Source organism: Fusarium fujikuroi, chromosome FFUJ_chr07, assembly GCF_900079805.1.
Source record: "Fusarium fujikuroi IMI 58289 draft genome, chromosome FFUJ_chr07".
Taxonomy (NCBI): Eukaryota; Fungi; Ascomycota; class Sordariomycetes; order Hypocreales; family Nectriaceae; genus Fusarium; species Fusarium fujikuroi.
The window spans coordinates 2996365-3017541 of NC_036628.1; the positions used below are offsets into that span (position 1 = coordinate 2996365).

General features: G+C 47.8%; 8 protein-coding genes; 4 read left to right on the top strand and 4 right to left on the bottom strand.

The window, feature by feature from the left end:
* Positions 1-93: 93 nt before the first annotated feature.
* Positions 94-1829, top strand: FFUJ_08177 (RGT2-like protein; the record flags this gene model as incomplete). XM_023581153.1 has 5 exons in its annotated part: positions 94-328; positions 375-572; positions 619-1180; positions 1230-1472; positions 1523-1829. 5 exons carry the CDS (start codon positions 94-96, stop codon positions 1827-1829), a joined length of 1545 nt encoding a protein of 514 aa, XP_023433801.1.
* A 78-nt stretch (positions 1830-1907) lies between these two features.
* Positions 1908-3891, bottom strand: FFUJ_08176 (related to nitrate assimilation regulatory protein nirA; the record flags this gene model as incomplete). XM_023581154.1 has 5 exons in its annotated part: positions 1908-2310; positions 2361-2422; positions 2471-3020; positions 3070-3732; positions 3782-3891. The coding sequence occupies 5 exons, from the start codon at positions 3889-3891 to the stop codon at positions 1908-1910; spliced, it is 1788 nt and encodes a 595-aa protein (XP_023433967.1).
* A 607-nt stretch (positions 3892-4498) lies between these two features.
* Positions 4499-6061, top strand: FFUJ_08175 (probable choline-sulfatase; the record flags this gene model as incomplete). The annotated part of the gene is made up of 1 exon (XM_023581155.1): positions 4499-6061. The coding sequence occupies one exon, from the start codon at positions 4499-4501 to the stop codon at positions 6059-6061; it is 1563 nt and encodes a 520-aa protein (XP_023433802.1).
* Positions 6062-6309: 248 nt separating this feature from the next.
* FFUJ_08174 (uncharacterized protein) lies at positions 6310-9596 on the bottom strand (the record flags this gene model as incomplete). XM_023581156.1 has 2 exons in its annotated part: positions 6310-9452; positions 9500-9596. The coding sequence occupies 2 exons, from the start codon at positions 9594-9596 to the stop codon at positions 6310-6312; spliced, it is 3240 nt and encodes a 1079-aa protein (XP_023433803.1).
* A 1112-nt stretch (positions 9597-10708) lies between these two features.
* On the bottom strand, positions 10709-13072 carry FFUJ_08173 (uncharacterized protein; the record flags this gene model as incomplete). XM_023581157.1 has 5 exons in its annotated part: positions 10709-10810; positions 10863-12176; positions 12226-12257; positions 12315-12642; positions 12746-13072. The coding sequence occupies 5 exons, from the start codon at positions 13070-13072 to the stop codon at positions 10709-10711; spliced, it is 2103 nt and encodes a 700-aa protein (XP_023433968.1).
* A 317-nt stretch (positions 13073-13389) lies between these two features.
* On the top strand, positions 13390-14437 carry FFUJ_08172 (related to light induced alcohol dehydrogenase Bli-4; the record flags this gene model as incomplete). XM_023581158.1 has 2 exons in its annotated part: positions 13390-14273; positions 14326-14437. 2 exons carry the CDS (start codon positions 13390-13392, stop codon positions 14435-14437), a joined length of 996 nt encoding a protein of 331 aa, XP_023433804.1.
* A 330-nt stretch (positions 14438-14767) lies between these two features.
* FFUJ_08171 (uncharacterized protein) lies at positions 14768-17432 on the bottom strand (the record flags this gene model as incomplete). XM_023581159.1 has 7 exons in its annotated part: positions 14768-14799; positions 14849-15909; positions 15964-16533; positions 16581-16605; positions 16659-16835; positions 16884-16972; positions 17026-17432. 7 exons carry the CDS (start codon positions 17430-17432, stop codon positions 14768-14770), a joined length of 2361 nt encoding a protein of 786 aa, XP_023433805.1.
* Positions 17433-19230: 1798 nt separating this feature from the next.
* On the top strand, positions 19231-20795 carry FFUJ_08170 (uncharacterized protein; the record flags this gene model as incomplete). XM_023581160.1 has 2 exons in its annotated part: positions 19231-19310; positions 19361-20795. The coding sequence occupies 2 exons, from the start codon at positions 19231-19233 to the stop codon at positions 20793-20795; spliced, it is 1515 nt and encodes a 504-aa protein (XP_023433806.1).
* Between the last annotated feature and the right edge of the window lie 382 nt (positions 20796-21177).

The window sequence follows — 21177 nt, forward strand, 5'->3', positions numbered from 1 at the left end:
CTCTAGCCTCGTCCTCACAAGTCTACCACTCTCCATATAAGTCCACAGCTCCAGCCTTCATCATGACAACTTAATCACAAGCACATCTCCATCATGGGCGTCTTTACAAAGTTCCGCTTCTTCAATCGAAGACTCGCGCTGTCATGCGTGCTCATCGCCGTGTCGACGTTCAATTATGGCTTCGACAACCAAGCTTTTGCAACGACGCAGGCGATGGACGCGTTTGATAAGCAGTTTGGCGTTTGGAATGAGAAGACGGGGACGTATGTTCTTGAACCGTCGTGGCTTTCGCTGTTTAACAGCTTGAACTATATTGGTTTTGCTGCTGGTGAGTACAGCGTGAGGTTTGGCTGTGCTTTGCTGATGACGTGTAGGTGTTTTGATTGGAACTTGGATCTCTTCGCGGTGGGGTCGACGATGGTGCATGTTTATCATGAGCGTATATGCTCTTGGTACAGCGACTATCGCTGTCACGTCCTTCCATCGTGAGCAGATCATGGCAGCTCGAATTCTCAACTATGTCTACGTCGGCATGGAGCTTGGTGTTGTTCCAACCTTTCAGTCCGAGATCGGTACGTCTACCTAACAAACAGCCATTTCCATTGCTAACAATACAAGTGCCCGCCCAAGCTCGTGGCTTCATGGTCGGATCCTACCAACTCAGCCTTGCAGTCGGCGGTCTCGTCATCAACAGTATCTGCTTCGGGACAAGCTCCCTCCCTGACAACCGCGCCTGGCGAATCCCTCTCGGCATGTTCTACATCGTGCCTAGTATTGTCGTAGCAGGCATCTGGCTTGTTCCTGAGTCGCCGCGATGGCTGCTGCGAAAGAATAGAGTTGAAGAGGCGCGAAAGAGTCTCCAGCAGATCCGCGAAGGGGCTTTTACAGACGAAGAGATCGACGCTGAGTTCACGGAGCTGAAGGTCTCTTTGGAGCAGGAGACTGAGCAGGGAAAGTTCGTTGAGCTTGTGAGGGGTATTAACCTCAAGCGAACTCTTATCGTTATGGCTGTCAACTTCTACCAGCAGGCTGGTGGTCAGGCCTTCGTGTCGCAGTATGGCACCATCTACGTCAAATCGCTTGGTACCATCAACCCATTTGGCTTTAGTCTGATCACATCCGCCATCAGCATCGTTTCAATTACCTGCATCCTTCTTTGGACGGATATTGTTGGTAGACGGTACGTAACCAGCCTGATTTGTATGACCCCCCAGCTAACCAATATCTAGTGTCCTCATGATGGCCTCGTCCGTCACCATGTTTGCTGCCATGATGACGATGGGCGGTCTTGGTATCGTATCTCCCGTCGATGATTCGAGAAAGAAGGGCGTGATCAGTATGATGGCTGTGTTTGCTTCTGGCTTCGGAATGGGTTGGGCACCTCTGGTCTACGTCGTCACCACTGAGCTATCAGCTCTTCGGCTCCGTGATCTCACATCACGAGTTGGCTTCACCACCAATGTCATCATGAAGTAAGCCCGTCACTCAATTCCTCTCCATACAGGACTAACAAACATTTCAGCTTCACCGTCAACTTCAGTATCCCATATCTCATCTACGACAAGTACGCCGGCTTGAACAGTAAAGTCGGCTTTATCTTTGGAGGCATCATGGCTACTGCTCTTGTGTTTGTCTACTTCTGTGTCCCTGAGTGCAAGGGCAAGACGCTGGAGCAGGTTGACTTCTTGTTTAACCAGGGTGTTCCGATCCGACAGTTTGGCAAGGTCGATGCAGCGGAGATGATGCGCGCTACACAGGAGGAGGATGGCTTGGGTAAGGTGCACTCTGATGGCAAGAATAATACAGTGACCGCTGAAGAGCGAGTCTAAGTTATTGATCAAAACGGGTTACGGGGAGCAGGAGAGTAAAGGTCTTGGTAGTCTGTATTGAGAGTACCAACTAGCTATTCAATATTGAGGTGCATTGGCATCAGTATAAGCGTTCATCTGCAGATCAAAGGGATCCAACGGGAAACCGAGCTCTTGGTCTCCGAACACCATGTCAGTCGAATTGATAGAGTCATAGTTGATAAGAGGATACCCCATAGATGAGAATGAACCAAGAGACCCGTCCCCGGTTGACCCAGTCAAACCTTGTTCATCGCCTTGGACTGGGAAAGACCAGATATCTTGCCCTTCAGGGTTCTCAAATGCTGCAGACTCGAGAGACGTCTCTGGTATCTCTTCGCCAGTATTGGACTCTGGTGGTCGGATAGCGGGATCTTCCTCTTCTTCATCGTCTGGCGCAAAGGCATGCTTAGAACGACGATGCAGCTTCTCCTGTAAACGGATTGTCCCTGGTGATGCACTTCTGAAGTATTCGTTAGCTATAGGATCGAGGTAGCAATTGATGTGACGCACGGCGAGCCAGGAGATATGTGTCTAGTACCTAATCGTGGTATAAGGTTTTCGATATCGGTGACCTACACCTTGGTCAGCCTCCTCGCCCATAAGACGGAACGAATACTCACACATGAGCCAATCCAACCAACTTCAGCACGACTACCCGAAACAATGAGTAGAATATCCATAAACTTCTGCTTGATCACCGGTAAAGATGACTCCCCATGTAATGGAAGCAGAGCAGCCAGATGATCTACCATCTTGACGAATTGGTACGTCACTACTGCAAATGTTGGTGTCCCGACACGACTACTAGTCTCCATCTGCCGAACCTTAGACCACATGTCAATGTACCTCAGTGCAGTCTGTAAACACTGTTGCTGGCAGTAGTCGATGTATTCTCGTGGCGTTTGGCCGAATGCTTCTGGCGACACAGCTTCTCGGATGCCAGGAATAAGAAACCGGTGAAGGTCGCATCGAGAACTGAACAGAAATGTATGGAGGGTTGTATATGTACGTGCTTCTTCGGAGTGACACATTATCATAAGTCTGTTGTCAGTGAGTTGTAGTTCATCTGGCAATGACTCTTCAAAAGATGTCAGCTCGAGGTCTAGTGAGCGTAACTGGCCCCTGCTGAGATATGGACTCGCCCCACCGAGGATGACCTGTCTGGTGTATCTTATAACGCTTGTCAGCAAAACCTTTCCCACAGGATAGGATGTCTCACCTCAGGACTCTATCTCGAATGTCATACAGCCGCATCAAGTACGCCAGGACATTTAAATCTGTATCATTCTCATTCTTACTCCGTAAAAACGGCGCTTTTGATCTTGAGCCAAGTTGGAAGTTATGATGACTGCTCGGTAAGCGAATATGCATTCTTTGCGTAGGACAAACAGTGAGATCTTCGATGCCACCAGAGAAAACTTTGTCAACAACGTAGATAGACCACATCAATCGCCGAAGACATTCTTGTTTGACTGGATCGATAGCTGGGCGTTCGTAGTTGAGCCTCTTGGTGAATGCAACTCTTGACGCAATTGAGAGAAGGACCCAGACATCGCCAGTGAAACGCATGGAGAAGAGGAACTTAATTACAAGCATGAGAGCTTGTAGTTTAGGTACTGAAATGTCACCCATATGATTGACCAGCTCATGCTGAACTTGCTTTATCCAATTATGCGCTGGTGAGGTCTCCGAGTGATATGTTGGTGCAAATCGCAGTGCTGAAGCGCAGATGGCTTTGAGTAAAGTCTTTTCAAGCTTTCCCTGACTCCATTCTGCGATTGTTGTAGCTCGATGAAGAAAGACACAGTCGGCGATGTCGGACTTGTCAAAGTATGTGTCCAGATATTGGCGAATGGTATCTCGATTCTCAAGCTCAAAGACCCTTTCTGAATGTCAGCGGGAGGTGGACATGTACAGAAATCGGAGCTTACCGCTGTGTACCACCGGTCACACTGGCAGGCATGTCCATTGGTGATGCTTGACTGGGTACTGATCCATAGTGAGACTGGGAAGTACTCGCCGGCGAAGTCTGTACCTCCATGCCGATATCGACACTAGAACTCCCCGGCTCATCACCGAACACACATTCCTGTCCTTGTGACTGACATCGGTTACAAGGACATGTCCCGGAGCACTTTGACTTGGCACTCCGACAAGCCGCACAAGCCTTCAGTATTCTCCGCCTCTTGATACCCGCCTGCGTCAAATCCTCCCCATGACCACCAGCCACCTCAGTCGCGTCCCCCGCAACATAGCTACAAGTCAGTTCCAACCGCTCACAGCGTATACAACCCGTGGTTCGTCGATCGCATTTAACCTGATGACCTAGATTAGTGGAGAACCCCGCAAACTGTAACAAGAGCACGAACCTTTCTCGCTCGACATTGTTTACACGCGAGTTGCGGGGACGACCTTTCCATTGTACGAGATCCGAACGAGTTCCTGGCTTTGAGTGAGGAGTGGGGTTTGCTAGGTCTTTACATAGCAGAAGTTTCAAGCACGTCAGCCCGAGGTTGGATGACGAGGGGGCGAGATCCGGAGAACGAGATCCGAAGCTAACTTACGCGAGGGTGTTAGCTCATGACTAGATAACTACGACTACAAACTCGGCATTGAAGCGTTGAATTTCTTGATAATAGCAATTCAAAATGTCGCAATCGCATCGTCTTCTTCCCAAACCACTGCCTTTGCAGGTTGATTCTAAAAATGGAGGAGAGAGGCCGAATTATATCATTTTTATGCCTGATCAGTTGAGATATGACTCTCTCGGCTGTACAACTGGTCCCGATTCTGAGATCAAGACTCCGAATATCGATGCATTCGCTGCAAGGGGAAGTCTTTTCACCAATTGCTTTACACAAGCTTCTGTGTGTTCTCAATCGAGATGCAGTATGTTTACTGGAACATACCCGCACGTTAGCGGCCATCGAAGCCTTGAGAACCTCATCAAGCCATGGGAACCCAATATATTTCGGAGTCTGAAGGAGTCGGGGTATCATGTTGCGTGTCTTGCACCGAGAGGCGACACTTTTGCACCAACTGTCACGGAGCTGAGTCTCAGCGAATACGGGTTCTTGGAGACACCGGAGTTTACGCCAAAGTTTGCTGGTGGTGGACGAGAGGTTGATGAGAGTATCTGGGGGCGCTTGTTCTATCGTGGATTGAGAGACGCGGATAAGGCGCTGGACTATGACGAAGCTGTTGTGAGATCCGCTTTGACATGGTTGGATTGTCCACCTACGGATAAACCATGGGTTCTGTTTATGCCTCTCATCTTTCCGCACTGCCCATTCCAAGTTGAGGAGCCGTACTTTTCGATGTATGATCGCTCTAAAGTCTCCAGTGTTGAGGCGACGGTTGACAAGAAGACGGGGTATGAACCGCGGTACATGAAGTCAATTCGAGAGAAGTACGGCACCCATCGAGCGACGGATGAGATTTGGAGGGAGATCAAAGCAACCTACTATGGAATGATCACACGACTAGATGATCAGTTTGGAAGAGTTCTCGAGAAAGTCGATGAGCTTGGTATCTGGAAGGATACTATTACCATGTTCTTCACTGACCATGGAGAATATCTTGGTGACCATGGACTCATTGAGAAGTGGCCTTCCGGTCTCTCTGAGACTCTGGTACACGAGCCTCTCATCATTGGTGGCGCTGGACTCCCAGAAGGAAAGAAGATTGATGCCATGACCGAAATGGTGGACTTGGTGCCGACGATGCTGGAGACATCTGGAATCGGAGAGTCATTCGCTCATAATGGACTGTCGTGGATTCCTCTTCTATGCGGCGATGCCACAACTCACAAACAGTATTCTTTTTCTGAAGGCGGCTTCCTGACTTCCGAGGAGCCAATCCTCGAACAAGCGCCCTACCCCTACGATCTCAAAGCCGGGCTTCAGCACGAGGATACCACGTTGGTCGGAAAGGCTATTTCACTGCGTGATGAAACCTGGACTTATGTATACCGACTGTACGAACCGGCAGAGTTGTATCATCGACACAACGACCCTCATGAGCTTCATAACCTGGCTCATGATCCGGAATATAAAGAACTGGCAGATAAATACGAGAAGGCTACTTTGAAGTGGTTGTTGGAGGGAGCTGATGTCATGCCTTGGACGAAAGATCCGAGATTCCCGGAGGTTAAGTTGAAGAGTCCAAAGGAGCAGATGGAGGAGAGGCTGAAGCAGGTCAAGAGTGATTAGCTCTCAACCTCTAGAGATTGAGTATAAAGTACCATTTAGAAAATGACGCAGCATGAGTCAACGATGCATAGAGAAGACCAGCCACGATCAAAATAAACAGACGCCAGACAGGAGAAGTGTGTTCATAAATCAATTATAGAGATACTAACAGAGAGCTAAAGTACAAATGAAAGTCGAATGATTGAGTGTTACACATGTGTACAAAGAAAGCTGCTGATGTCCGACCGATGAAAACTCTAATCATGCATTCATAGAACCTCACGAACAGGCAAGCTCCAGTTCTCAGGATGCTTCCACTTGGTCTCCATCTTCTCCCCATCCAACTTGAAAGCATCCCCAAAAGATGCTGACTCAACTCTATGATGTCCACCAACTGAACTCTGTGCATTTCGGAGAATTGATAGGTAGAACGACTCATCCTTATCATCCTCACCAGCCTTGCTCTGATGGCTATGATGAGCCCATTTGAGCCTCTTAGCCTGGTCAGTGACCAACTCGGCGAGATCATCACGGCCAGAAATAGCATCGCTGTCCATGTTGCCGATCTGCTCGAGAAGATGAACATGGATGTCTCGTGCAGCTCTGTGGTTGCCGCACGTGTTGTGGAAGCTTGCACGGAGAGTCTCACAGTCTACAGTGAGATGGTGAAGAGAACCATAGACGTCGCGAAGGTTGTAGCAGATGCTCTCGATGAGAGACATGGCAGCTGATTGGTGCCCAGCAGCGAACTTGACCTCACAGAGCCGACGACCAGTAGCAACGGTCGCAGCGCCGGACCAATTTCGGCTCATGCGTGTATCCCAGAGATACTGAAGGATACGCTCAAGCATGGAGAAGTTCTTCCTCTCACCGAGAAGACGAATGATGACGTTCAATTGATCAAAAGGAATGGTACCAAAGTCAATGTCAAGACGACCGACCTTGAGAACCTCGACGAGAATCTCTGAGGAGATTTGCTGGAGCTCAATGATGATATGATCGTGGTCGTGGGTGTGACGACGCGAGAACGACTCTGAGATCTTGAAGGCGAGCTTGACAACATGAGAGTGCTTCGTCTTGGTGAGCTGTCGGAAGTAAACCTGCGACCACTTCAACAGCTGCAGAGAAACCTTGAAGTCCTTAGCCTTGTAGACCTGAAGACCGACTTCGACCAAGCGCTCAAGAATGTCGATATGAACAACCTTCTTGTTGACGTTGGAGAGAGTCAATTCGAAAAGTTGCCAGAGTAACTCAGAAGAAACAGATGTTGAGCAGAAGCCCTTGAACATCTCCCACATATCCGTACGCAGCTTTCGCACCTCAGTCTGTCGACCCTTGAGCTCAAGGAAGGCGATGAGACGAGCGCCGGCTGCGAGACGCATGTGTATGGGACGGCTGGAGGTTCTGACGGAGATGGACCATGCTTCGTAGAGACAGGTCTCGGTGTAGACATCGCGAATGATGATGTCGAGCATGTTCTCGCGTTCATAGCCGCAGAGAAGTTGCTCAAAGGCATGAATGAAGATAAAGCAGCGTCGATCAAGATGCGCAAGACGATCCTCGTGACCGAAGCCACAGAAGCCCTCGACTTTACTCTTCTCCCCCATGAGGACCTCTTCTTTGAGAGTCTGGATGAACTTGATACCAAACTCGACAGACGATAGCTCACGGTACATCTTGGCCAAGCTGCGAGCAATGTCGAAAAGGACGATCTCATTGCGCTCTTCAATGAGGAGACCGACGATGTACTCCTCGATGACCTTGATAGCGACGGTGATACTTTCGCGACGCTTCTGCTTGCGATGGTAGTCGACGATGCGGGTCAGTGCTACCAAGACCTTTTCATGGGAGTAGGAGAGTTCCCACTTGAGAGAGACGAAGGAGTCAATGAGAAGGGTTTCGGCGCGATGGCCGAGATCGCAGTGGGACTCGAAGAGGACTGAGAGGCGATACTTGGCAATTTCGAGGAGAGCGATGATGGAGTCGCCCTCTTCACAGCAGTGAATGTCGATTTGACATAGCTCTTCATAGATAGAAACAGCTTCGACGTATCGAACGGTGTCAATCTCAAGAATCTTGGCGAACTCAATGCTCGCACGAATGTAGTACGCATGCGTAGCACCAAAGTCAGCGAGAATGACAGCTCTAAAGCTCTCAGCCAGATGAAGTCGCTCAGTGTGTTGTTCATGAACACCAAGAATGATGAGGTACTCTTGATACACCTCGAACCACTGCTCAGAGCTGATGATCTCATGCTCATGGCGATGCTTCTCAATCGAGTTCCAGAGGAAGCGGAACCAGGTGAGAGTCTCGGCGTGTTCGCTGTGTGACTTGTGAAGAGAGAGGCAGACTTTCATGAGGATAGAGATATAAGCTGGGGGACAGGAGTCGAGACCAAAGTCGCCGAAGCCACGGAGGATGATGAGGAGTGAATCAACGGATCCGTGACATTCGAGCCAGTGGTTGAGATGACACATGTGGAACTCGGCCTTGAGCTGGGTGAGTCTGACGATGATGATCTCAAAGCGAGACTCAAACTGTGCGACGATGGTCTTCTCGCTCCCACCAGAGCGATGTGTACCAAAAGAGGCAGTGATGTCAACAACAATGTCAACGATCATAGCAAGGGAAGATTGGAAGATGGAAGTGACTCGGTGCGAAGCATGGCTCGCTTCCAACTTCTCGACCATCTTAACAACCGTCCCCATCGCATCATCAAGAACAGTAAAGAACCGCTCAACAGCAAACCCATACTTGCCCGCAAACCCAAGAAGTGTCTTACACGACGAGAGAACGAGCGCAGAGCTATCGTACGTCGACACCTCAATCATCTTGATCGCCGTCATGATCTTGTCAAACTTCTTCGCAAAGGCCTCAGCCTTCTTGAGGGTTTTGTCAAGACGACTGCCCTTCTCTGGCATGTATCGCAATCGCTCGTTCGTGACCATCGCAAGAAACTCCTTGGATGTGACGGAGCGACCAAAGTCGAGAGGTTTACCGCAGACACGGGCATATCGATCAATAGCCCTCTGCATATGCGAGTCAAGCTCGAATGAGAACCCTTCGTAGTCTATTCCATGTTTCCAAATAGCTTGCGTGTCGTATAACTCGCTTGCATAAGAGGAAGAAGAGAAGGAATAGTCTCGCTTGGAGATTATAGACATGGCCTTGGAGCCATGGCGTGTCGTTGCGCTGGAGAAGTCGCAGTGCGAGAGAACTGTTGTAGTACCGGTGCCATACTCAAAGACTGAAGAGCGAGCGGGCGCGACGATGCTTTCGGTGTCGTGGTGGTGGATTATACTCTCGGTGGGCTCGTCGTCTGAAGAGACGGAGCCAGAGCGGACTGGGCGCGTTTGCACGGTGGTGAGCCAGTTGGACTTGACATTTGAGGGGGCTGACTCCAGCTGATGGACTAGAGAGTGTTAGTAAAGAAAGAGGTACAAAGGGAGGGACATGTACGTTTGGCTTGGCTGAGCATGGTGTCTGTTTCGCTGTTGAAGAAGATATCTGCAAACATGAGACCTGCCTTCGGGGATGGCATTGAAGCGAGGACCATGGTGGGAGATATACCTAGTGATGGGGGGCTTATCTGCCTTCACACGTGCTGAGGCAGGGCTGCCCTGATGAACTAGTGGTTTGAAGAGAGCTGGACTGTAAGACAATCCGAAGCCCCGAATGTGACGCCCTGGAGTTCATTTCCACAAGTTCAGCCATAGCACCTCGATCTCACCTCGAATGGCATATCACACTCTCAAGGCCTCATCACATGGACTAGCTATCCCTGAAAATTGTTATGGGCCGAGACCCTTATTTTCAGCTGTCGCTTGGGTAAGCCACAGCGCCTTGAACGGGGACTAGTGGATCTAGATTTGGGCTATGTTTCAATATGTGATTCAACGCCTCAGCTCGCCACGAGGGAGATAAGGTATGTGGCTGTACTGTATTTAGAAGACGCGCCGTGCCGTGATTGACTATGGGGAACTGAGCGCCTGTACAGCAAATAAATCTGGTTCGAAACTCGGGCTTGAGAAGAGAGGATGGAACATCATTGGCCAATACAGCCAATTGAACTTCAACAGTGCCGTGAGACTGAGAACTATAAGTAAACTTGATCCTGTAATTATATGGCCTTCTAAATTGCGCTGTTCGATTTCTGTGTTGATCGCGTCTTGGCTCCCTGACTTTGGCTGGCACGCGTTCAGCCAGCCGGGGTAGCAGCTCAGCTCCAGCCATATCAGCCACATTGGACGAATTGGGATGACTATCATTGATGTATTTAAGACATGCATATCTAGCTTCAAGAATGAGCCAATAGCGTTCCTGAGAACCTCGCATAATTTATTGGCCTGATGAATATGAGGCCTCGACTTGGCTGTATAGTGGCGAAATCGCTGGACAGATCGAGCATACGGAGTATATTGCCACAGATTGTTTAACACGGCATTCAAACTGGCCTTCGATGTCTGAAATACTTGGACGGCTGAGAGGGGAGAGCTTCGGGCCGTCCGGTGTTCGAAAATGTTCTCTACTGGCCCATAGGCGCTGCGATCATCCCCGTTCTAGGTCTTCAGCCGCAAGCCACAATATCAACTACGCAAGCCCAAATCACATTCAATAGTGGATAATCCTTCAGCAACGCCACTTCTCGGAGGAACCCTCAAGCACCAATCATGAGTACGATTCCAGAGGCCCAGCCGTGTCCATAAGCCACATATCTAAATCAAAGTCTTGAATGCTGCTTGGGTCTTGAATCTGATTATCGAGAAGGCTCTGCAAAAGTTGTTAATAAGCCTGATGTGCGGAATATGACTTCAAGACCTACCCAGTCGATGCTGTCCATCATGTCGAAATTGTTCATTATATAGTCTGGCGTCTCTGCGTCTGTTGCTGCAGAAGCTGACCAGCCCGGAGCAGTCATTGAAGCTGATGACGTGTTGATGAAGTCGTTTACGCGGCGGATGGTCGAGTCTAGAGCGTGAGAAACTATTCGTCCCTCCGAGGTATCTGATGAGCTCGACCATATTTCATGAGCCCTCTCGATGATCTTCAAGTTCTTGTGAATTTCTTCTTCCTCCGTATTAGTTCCCGTTCGCATACTGTTTCGTATACCAACGGTGAGATCCAGGCAGATAACCATAGCAGCGAGAGTAAAGTCACTCAGTGTCAAAGACGTGATCATCCACTTCTTATCATGCAGCAAACCACCTGGCAAAGTAAGCTGGTTTATCTCGGCCTGTCTCTCAAGTAACCTTTCCGCGGCCTCGAGAGAGGCCTTTCTTGAGAATGCAAACCTGCTGTCTTGCCTGTCTGTTAAGTATTGCCGATGAAGAACGATAATACTCTTGAGGTGCAATAACTCTATGGTTGTTCTGCTCATTATGATACTAATTTCGTCGACAATGAAGCTAGTAAGAGGCTTGTACTTGAAGTTATCGGGTATTTTGTCATAGACTGCCCTGACTTCAGCGTCTAGTGAGATTGTCTCTTCATAGGACAACGGGGTAAGATATCGAGTATGTTTAACCACCTTCTTAAACATGCCCATCACAGAAGCTTTGACAATAGCATATGAGATAGTGGTATTCTCAGAAAGAGGCCTAGACGGAGGAAGCTCCGCAATACCAGGATAAAAGTCAGATTGGTTCAGGTTCCTCGGCAGCTCGGTATCACAGAAGTCTGAGGGTATCATGCTTGGAAGACCCATCTGGAACGACATGAGAGAATCGAGCTGATACAAACAGACCCAGACTCGTCTTCTCATCTCCCCGTCAAATGGAGAGATCCTAGAGCCTGGTACTTTGGCAGAATCTCGATGATAACCCTTGCAGATCGCAAGTTGCACTACCTTGCCCATGAGGAACCAGAGATTAGTATCGGAGACTTTGGCACGCAGCCAGCATCCGACGAGAAGGAGAAGAAATGCTTCAACGGCATTTTCATTGGCGGGGGTGTAATTACTCAGGAGCAAACATTCTTGAGTCTTTTTGGAGAGAGCTTTGCTGGACGGGATAGGGAATTGAGAAGAGCGCGCCATGCCTGAGATTTCGTAGACGCCTGCTGATAGGCTGAGAAGAGCGAGGAGCAGTGATATCCACACCGGTGATGTTTCTGATGGCGAGTCCCAGAATAATTCATACTGAAGCAATATTAGCCAACTCACAGTCAGACGTTTCGCAGCAGCCTACCTCTTGTTGGAACTTTGTCGGATGCAGGATAGCTACCATTCCATTATCAGCGTCAAGCAAAAAATAGATCAGAAGTGAGAGTAGCTTACGCATCATGGTATAGTGCGACAAAAAGAATACAGATACCAGCGTATCACAGACCTGTCGTGGCGGCAAAGCTGATAGGATATGCTCAATTGATAGCCCAGAGGGAGATCCCATGTCAAAGTCTACTTCATTGGTGGACGCGTCATTGTTCAGGGTGACTGAACTCAGAGTCGAGGCCTGCGGGCTGGCAGCAGGTAACTCATCGCGGATAGCTCTGATGTTTTCGAGGATCGAGGACCAGTGGCTCGAGTCGACTTGGCCCATGAGGCCGCTAGAGACACTGTCACCGCCACTGTTGGCGACAGCCTCTGATCTGGACTGGTCGGAAAGCTGAAAACTATTAATCCCTGCTATCCCATGCTCCTTCTGAATCGTGTCCTCGTTTGTATTGAGGGATGGACGGGGGGGTTGAATTCTGGGTCCTTTGAGCAACCGTGGCGATCAGACTCTCCAGGTTCTTGAGTCGGTCAGCGACAGTTTCAGCCTTCTCGACACGCTTATCGTGTCGATCAGCGTTGGAAGCATAGTGGCAGAGCGCTTGCTTATTCCGCTTGATGCACGAGTCACAAGGTAGACTTCTGTTGCATTTCAACCTGGTCCAGTCAGTGTCATCATCTCTACCTCCTGGCAGCTGGGTCTCACTTTCGTGTGCGACACGGTTCGCAGGACTTGGGCGGTCGGTTCCGCTTCTCAACTTTGGCTGGATATCATCAGCGCTTGTATCCGAGTCGCTGGAGATCTTCTTACTTGCTCCAATCATGGCTTCTGCCAGTTTTAATGCTTGTTGGAGGAATGTGCTGTTGAATCAAGGGAGATAAGCAATGCTGACGGAGATCGGGGACGGGGCGGATTTAATAACCCCGCGATGGTTTTATTGGCTGCTGATGCAAGCGGAGATATTAAACCCACTTTGGCCATGGAGTTTGTAGAGTTAATGTACGATATATAAGAACGACGATGGCCGTTTAACATTCTATCGTATTATCATCATTCATAACTCGCATTAATTCACCATTCCTAGAAAATTACTTTCATCTTATTTCCAACCTTTTTTCCTCTTCTACATTCACAGCAATCATGTCAATCGCCTCAAGTCTCTACGGTATCAGCGGTGTCATCTACTCCAACCTCTTCATCAACCTTCCATACCCCGAAACAAAAGATGACCTATCCGACAAAATCATGATAGTCACCGGCTCCAATACTGGTCTTGGCTTCGAAGCGAGTCAACATCTTCTCCGTCTTGGAGTCGGTAAACTCATCATGGCAGTTCGTAGTCTTGACAAGGGCGAAACGGCACGAAAGGAGCTGCTCCAGTTGACGAAGCGAGCTCCAGAGTCGATTGAGGTTTGGCATCTTGATATGGCGAGCTATGAATCTGTCAAGTCGTTTTCTGCTCGTGCTATCGCTGAGTTGCCTACCATCGATGTCGTTCTCGCCAATGCGGGTCTTGCAACGTCCGACAAGTTCTCGATGGCCGAGGATAATGAGAGAACAATGACGGTCAACGTCATATCTACTTTTCTCTTGTTCTTTCTCCTGCTGCCTAAGCTTCAGAAGTCTTCATACCCTGGCAAATTCGTCATTCCCAACTCTGCAACTCATTATTGGGCTCCCATCAAGGAGCTGATACCCGATGAGATGGCGGGAAAAATCTTCTCACGACTCAACGACCCCGAAAAGTCCATCATGGGATCTCGATACTACGTCAGCAAGCTTATCGTGCTTTATATCACTCGTGAGATCGCATCTCGCCTCAGAGCCACCGAGAAGTCAAGTGTCATCATCAACGCGCCAAATCCAAGCTACTGCAAATCAGGTCTTATGCGAGAGAAGCAAGACGTTGCGCCGCCAGACTTCCTGGCTCGGTCAACAGAAATGGGAAGTCGTGCGCTTGTTTCTGGAGTCTTGGCTGGTGAAGAAAGCAATGGGCAGTACATGAATAACTGTCAAGTTCGCGGGTAAGTTATCCTTCTTGATGTACTAATTTCCTCCAAGCTAATATCGCCGTAGCCCAGCTTGCCATGTCACGAACAAGACTGGTACGAAGATCCAGAGTGCGCTCTATGGGGAGCTTTTAGAGAAGCTGGATATCCTTGCCCCAGGAGTGTCCAAGAACATTTAGAGTCGTGCACCTCGCCGAATAGTGCTAGTTTCGGTTACTTATCTTTTCCGTCATAATTTAATAACAGGTCTCGGGTCGTGCCGGTCATGAGAATAGAATATCAACACTTATGTTCAACATTGCACCATGTTTGCTTGTTTCTGTAGTTAATCACAATAAGGCCACCTTATCAAACTGAAATATTAAAGACCCAGCATCTTTGACACTTCTCATGTTGACAATCTCGACATTCTTTTGTCTCAATTTTTGAAGGCCCTGCCTCGCAATTGCAACATACCCAGCGACTTTGTGAGTCGGGTAACTTCTCAACATCCTCCAAGTCAGTCATTTTTATGCACTTCCCGCACCTCTCGTGACGACATCTCCAACAATGTTTATATCTTCCTCGTGTTCGTGCGCCATTACAGATACAGCAGAACCACATCGGATAGTCGATTTCCTCGGGAAAACTCGACAATGTCACAACAGTGCGTCCTTTAGTTTGTGCATATTTGGGATCCTGGAAAAGATCAACAATATCACTTCGTCCCAACTTCTCTGCCCAGAATAACGCGGTGCGGCCATCACTATCGCGAAGATTAACATCGGCGCCGCATTCAAGTAACTGACGGGCTATTTCAACATGGCCTCTGTAGCATGCTGCATGCAATGCACTGGATTTGAAACGACCACCCCGAGCATCAACATCTACACCTTCAGATGTCAGCAGGCTTTTAACGAGATCCGCAAGCCCGAAGGAAGAAGCGTAGTACAGAGGCTCGGTCGCCGTAATAGTGTCTTTAGATGTATAGGGCATCAGGCACTGAACCCAGAAACTAAAGTTGCCGCCACCGGCTTTCTTATGACTTAAGCATAATGTCAAAGCAGAGGTCTCGTGGCGCCCTCCGCGGTCAGTCAACTTTGCGTGATGTGGCCAATATTGAGAGGCATAGCGAAGAAGAGGATAGTCTTCAAATTTCTTCTCAAGCTCGTCGTGGGTGCAACAGCCGTCTTGAAAATGCCCGAGAAGGAGATATGATAAGCACCTATTGGCAATACTGGCATGTATGCCGGAGATGTCGTAGCTGAAATAGCCAACCTCGCCTTCACGCGTGAAACTGGAGGTTATATATGCCCTAACCGATGAATGCGCCAACGTAACCACGCCTGTTGCTGCATCGTAGTCGACAAGGCCTTGGCATATCTCCAGCAACACCATGGGCTCGGGGAGTCTGCACTCCTCGTCGATACGTGGCTTATAATCTTCTAGAACTGCAGCTTCTGCCAGTTCTTGTATCGTAAGTGGCCGCAGTGCCACGGATAAGAAGAAGAGAGATTCTCTAGCGAGAAGTATATCTGCTTCGGGGATGCTAAGTAGGATCTTTTGGTAGACTTCGTAAATATCCTTTGGGAGATTATTTAGGGCGTTGAGAACCATTTTAGCTGTCCTGAGACTGCGTAAGGAGTCGAGTTGACATTGGGCGTACCGAAACCTGGACGTGTTAGAGGGAACGTACACGTGACAACTATGGTATGGATATGCTCACATTCCTTTCGCATTGTCAAGTAACTTCTCGCGCAACTGTAGTTTCGTCACATCGCTGAGTCGTCTGAGAAGACGTTCTTCGCTTATTCTGTTCTTGATATAGAAGTCGATATCTTTATCAGCATCTCCTGTTCCCATATCTACCTCCATCATCTTCGGGGGCTCTTCCAGTTGTAGATCATCCAGCCAATGTGAGCAGCTCGATATAGCTGTGATGAACAGCCGCACATTGGGGTTGTCGGCAACGAGATGTAGAAGCATCTCAAACACCTCCATGCACCTAAGACTCTCGTTCATTGCATCAACTGATACGAAGAACGTTTCAAAATTTGACATGTGTTCCGAGATTAGTCTCAGGAGGGCACTCTCTCCCAAGATGAATCCGGACTTGCGCAATTGGTCGATACTTTCCAGGGCTTCGGGATGCTGTTCTGAGATTTGATATAAGATAGACCCAAGGATATTGAGAGGCTGTTGAGACCCTATGTCATCAAAAGAGCTGTAGTAGTATGCTTGACCAATTCTGGGGTCTTCTTGATGGACAGATTTGAGTTTTTCGACCGCAGCAGCACTGGTATCATTTCAGCGTGGTGAAAAGAAATCGGTGATTAGACTTACTGCAATGTTGTTTTTCCGGAGCCAGCTATATATATATACGGGTTAGATGGCGCGTAGATGAAAGTGCTATCAACTCACACTTGCCGCGAAGCCATAAGACTCTTGGGGAACCCGCACCACCCTCCCTCCAAACTTTGAAGTCACCATCCAGGAACCATGTCCCAGTGCCTTTCATCCTCTTTTTGATGGCTTTAGCATGGAGCTGTTTAGGACTGAACGGTTGTATCCATTCCCTAATCTTCTCTCGCTTTTCTTCTGTTCAATCGTAAGCGGTAGCGGAGTGTAGCATGCTTGATTGCAGACCTTCATCTTTGAGCTTCCCCCTCGCCTGACTTTCTCTAGCAATATCCAAAATCTCCCGCGACTCAATCATCAAGACATCCATTTGCGTCCTAGATGCAATCAGAGACTCTAAGTCTTAGGTTAGAGATCTTAGAGGACTTACGAGTTCTCGGACATGATCAACAAGATAAACCAAGTCTTGATACGTTCAAGATCCTGAATATCCGCCTTCACATCATCTTTCACCCACGGCCACAAAAACGCATTCACCCGACGAGAATAAGTCTGCTTCTTATTGAGGTTCTTCATAAGACGGCCTATGAGCTCCGAAGTCGAAGACAACGTCTTGCGAAACTCTTTTGAGTGTTTTAAATTAGCTATATGAGGTTCTGCTGACGTGATATCCAGTTTCTCAAGTTGTTCAAATACACCCTTGAGGGCGAGAAGCTCAGTATAGAGCTTGCGCATATCACTCTGGGCATCGTGGACTGCTTTACCATAGTTGTAGGCTCGTTGGATGAGGTCGGAAATTTGACCTACTAGGCCGATTATAGATATAGGCTCGACCATTGCTATGGGGTGGAAAGCTTGGCATTATTTCGTGATGGATTCAGAAGTGAAAGTTAGAGCGGGGTTGATGACATGGCAGGCGGTCAGCTGAAGCAGAATATCAAGCCACAATGAGATCTAGTGACTGCAGCTTGTTACTATTTGCCAGGTACATCAATAGACAGATGCATTGGAGCTTAACAATCTCATTTGCAAGTGACTATTGTAATACATCCTGCCAGAAGTGATTTTCGCAGAGTTTCATTTTGTGCCTCTATTTAGATCTTTGAACTTAAGGATAATAGATGATCGCTTCAGTCAGCTACCAATGCTTTATATAGAGGTGATGGCGATTTCTTAATAGAATGGGAGTTCAGCAATAGAGAAATAAAGCGACGCTGGTGTTTCACAAAGGTGGAGAGCTAAACAACTGGCGAGTGTTCGGTGATTACTTTCTTGAGTTCTGCTAACTGCATAATGCGATTGTCGGGATTGAAGTTGCATATGTGGCGGTTAAACGCGCGATGATATCGATAAGATTTCTTGTCTGTTGTTTGTAGTTGGGATGCATCATTCAGAGCTTATATCATCACAGAGAACTTAGTGATTTCCTGTCATTAAATTGCCCATGATCCAAAATGGTATTGATGCTATACCTTTGGTTGGTCGACCCGTCATCAGATTGTGAGGAGCAAGACCGTGTTTGGAATTTGGATTTGTGATATCGAGCAAGAATGGCACCTCTGAACTGAGGGAAGGTGAATGGCATCTCACAGCTGGTAGCAGGCTTAAGTATAATAAGTCATGAATTAAGGCTCGAAATATGGGAGGAAATAATGTCATACGGCAGACATGGGTTACCGCCAGCCTGATAACAATTTTCAACACCCCTATTCAGATCCAGGTCTGGCGCAACAAAGTATGGCATCTATAGGTAGAGCTAAGGCTTGGCTATCTCAGCCGCATCAAGTTGTCTTAGCTGTCAGAGATTAGTTTCGCCCTCCTGATTCCTCATAGGCATAAGAACAACTCATAAGCTGGGTATTCCTCTTCAACAATGTTACTTCACGCCGTATTTAACTTGCTTTCCTCTGAGTAACTGGCTTTTATTTTTCATACCTCCTCTGGGTCCAGACCCAGCAGAATAAGAGCCTAAGAGTTAACAGAAGAGTCTTGAAGTAAAGGAACTTTCTTGACGGTCCGGGATACATGTGGGTTGCATAGGTAGCTGGAGTCTTTAGGTAGCCATCCCCTTAACACCAGGGTATGTAGTAGTACATACCAAAAAGCGCAAATAAGATACTGTCTAGAAGTTCAATATAGGCACCCTTAACATAGAAATTACTCATCATTTTATATCTCTTAATATATAGTAATATTGATTAAATTTCTCTTTTATATTTACTATAGATAGCATTAATCATTAATTATTAAATTTTATCTCAAGACCTAATGAAAGATGTATTTTATTTACTTCTTAGAAGTCGATTCTAGAGATATAAAGCAATATTCTCTTCTGTCTAGGTCTTATTTACCCTAAATTTTGGTGTAATTAATCGGAATCCCGAACCGTCCAACTGGATCCATTATGCGTCAGCACTAATAAAAGGGGGAGCGAAAAACCACGCCAGTGAAAAGAATGGCTCGATCCGATTGGACTGGATAAGCACCCTTTCACAAGTCCCCAAGCACATTTCTTTTGGGCTCGGCTTTCTGATGCGCTTTTCAACAAACTAACATATAAATGGCCTTGTGCCGCTCGGACTTGTTAGCTCATCTGTATCCATTTCTTTGCCTCATATAAAAATCACCCGCCAACATGATTGCCAGTTTCTTTGGGCAGAAGAGCTCTAGAAGCCCGGATGAGGAAGCAAGAATCCTGAGAAAACTAAGTCCCAAGTTTGTGTTAAATCTTCACTTTCGTTGACGGTAAATCTAACAGCCACTAGTGAATGCTTTCAAAGCGCTCAGCATTTACTAAGAATTTATATCGGATGCGCTCTATCTTGCCGCTACGTTATACCAGAAGCACTTTTGGCCTTGGATACAGACTCATTTAAGCATGCAATTGAGAGTGCATTTGCACGTGCCATTCTTCAACATCCAGCTTTAACCGTCGGTCGGATCGATGATAACACCAAATCACCGCTCTGGGTTCATCTAGATCGCATCGATTTGAACAACCATATAACATGGTCTGAACCTTCTGAAGACGCCGAGAATTCGCTTAGTGATGTCCTGGAACGGCAGGTCAATGACCCATACCTCAACCTCGAGAGACAGCCCTGCTGGAGGGCGGTGATACTTCAATCGTCTGGGACAAAGTTCATGGATGTCGTCTTTGCATGGGATCATTCGGCAGGTGATGGAAAGAGTGGCAAGATATTTCACGATACTTTTCTCGCTTGTCTTAATACGCCAGAATCCAACAGCATCACTCTGAAGAACCGATCTTTCGACGTTCCTGCTACTCCCTACACACCTCCGATGGGTCAGTTAATCGATCTTCCTATCTCTCTAGGCTACATTGTATCAGAACTCAGCCGCGAGTTTCTTCCGCAATTATCAGCTAAACCTCACACGGCGACTTGGGCGCCTATTTTCGCAGAGCCAGCAAAGACTCGACTTTCATGGATAAGGGCTACAAAAGAAGCCTTCCCGTCAGTATTGGACGCTTGTCGAATGCATGAGACAACCTTGACTGCACTTTTAAACACACTCCTCATGGTATCAATAGCGACGAGACTCTCTGAGGACAAGGCTCGAGCATTCTCATGCGGAACGCCTATCTGTTTCAGGCAATTCCAAGTTGGAAAATCCGATATTGATTGTAACAAGACGGTTATGAACTGTTATGCCTACTGGCCCTTTATCTTTGAGAAGGGCCTTGTTGCAACGATCCGCCAGCAGTTCAGCGATGCCAAAGCAAACCCCGATTTAGATTCAAATCTTGAGGATGCCATTTGGGACGTTGCTAGAACCATAAGAGAAGGATTGCTGGCGAAGCTGAGTCAGGGTACTAAGAATGATACGGTGGGCTTGGCTAAGTTCATTGGTGATTGGCCGTCATACTTCAAAGGCCTTAGCAAGACGCGCGAGCATGCCTTTGAATTAAGCAACTTAGGCGCCATCCAAGGCAGACTTCCGGAGAACAGCGATGGTGAGGGCAAGTGGAGTATCGAAGGTGCCAGCTTCGCTCAGAGTTCGCCTTCTTTCGGAGCAGCATTGACTCTTAATGTTATCTCTACCAAAGGTGGGGAATTGGTTATAAGTAATGCTTGGCAAGTTGGAACGGTTGATGATGAGTTTGCTCGGGGCGTGTCTTCCGATATTGAGATGTGGTTGAATGGGCTGGGAGATACAGGGTGTTTCAAGTTTGCATGAGATAATCTTCTGTTAGGTCACCAAATACGAAGAACAACAAATCTATACGAAACCACTGCCGTTTCCACTTGCATACAACAGTTAAGAGTCCGGCACGTTTATTCCGTTCTTCACCTCTCGTACCTCCTCCGTGCATTGCGTCTATGGGGCCTGGAACTCTCCTACTTCCCCGAACCCTTCACATTACTCAAGTAATCGAGGCTTTAAATTCGCGGGAAAATTTCGCCAAGTGGAGTTCTACAGGAGAGTGTTGAGTTACCATATAATAATTGTTACACGGACGGCGACTTCCGTGGTCTGGTTCCTGGGCTGACGATCTACTGTCATGTTTCATTAGGAAGAATTTGGTGTCTTTTGGATATATACAGAGCGTTATTTCCAT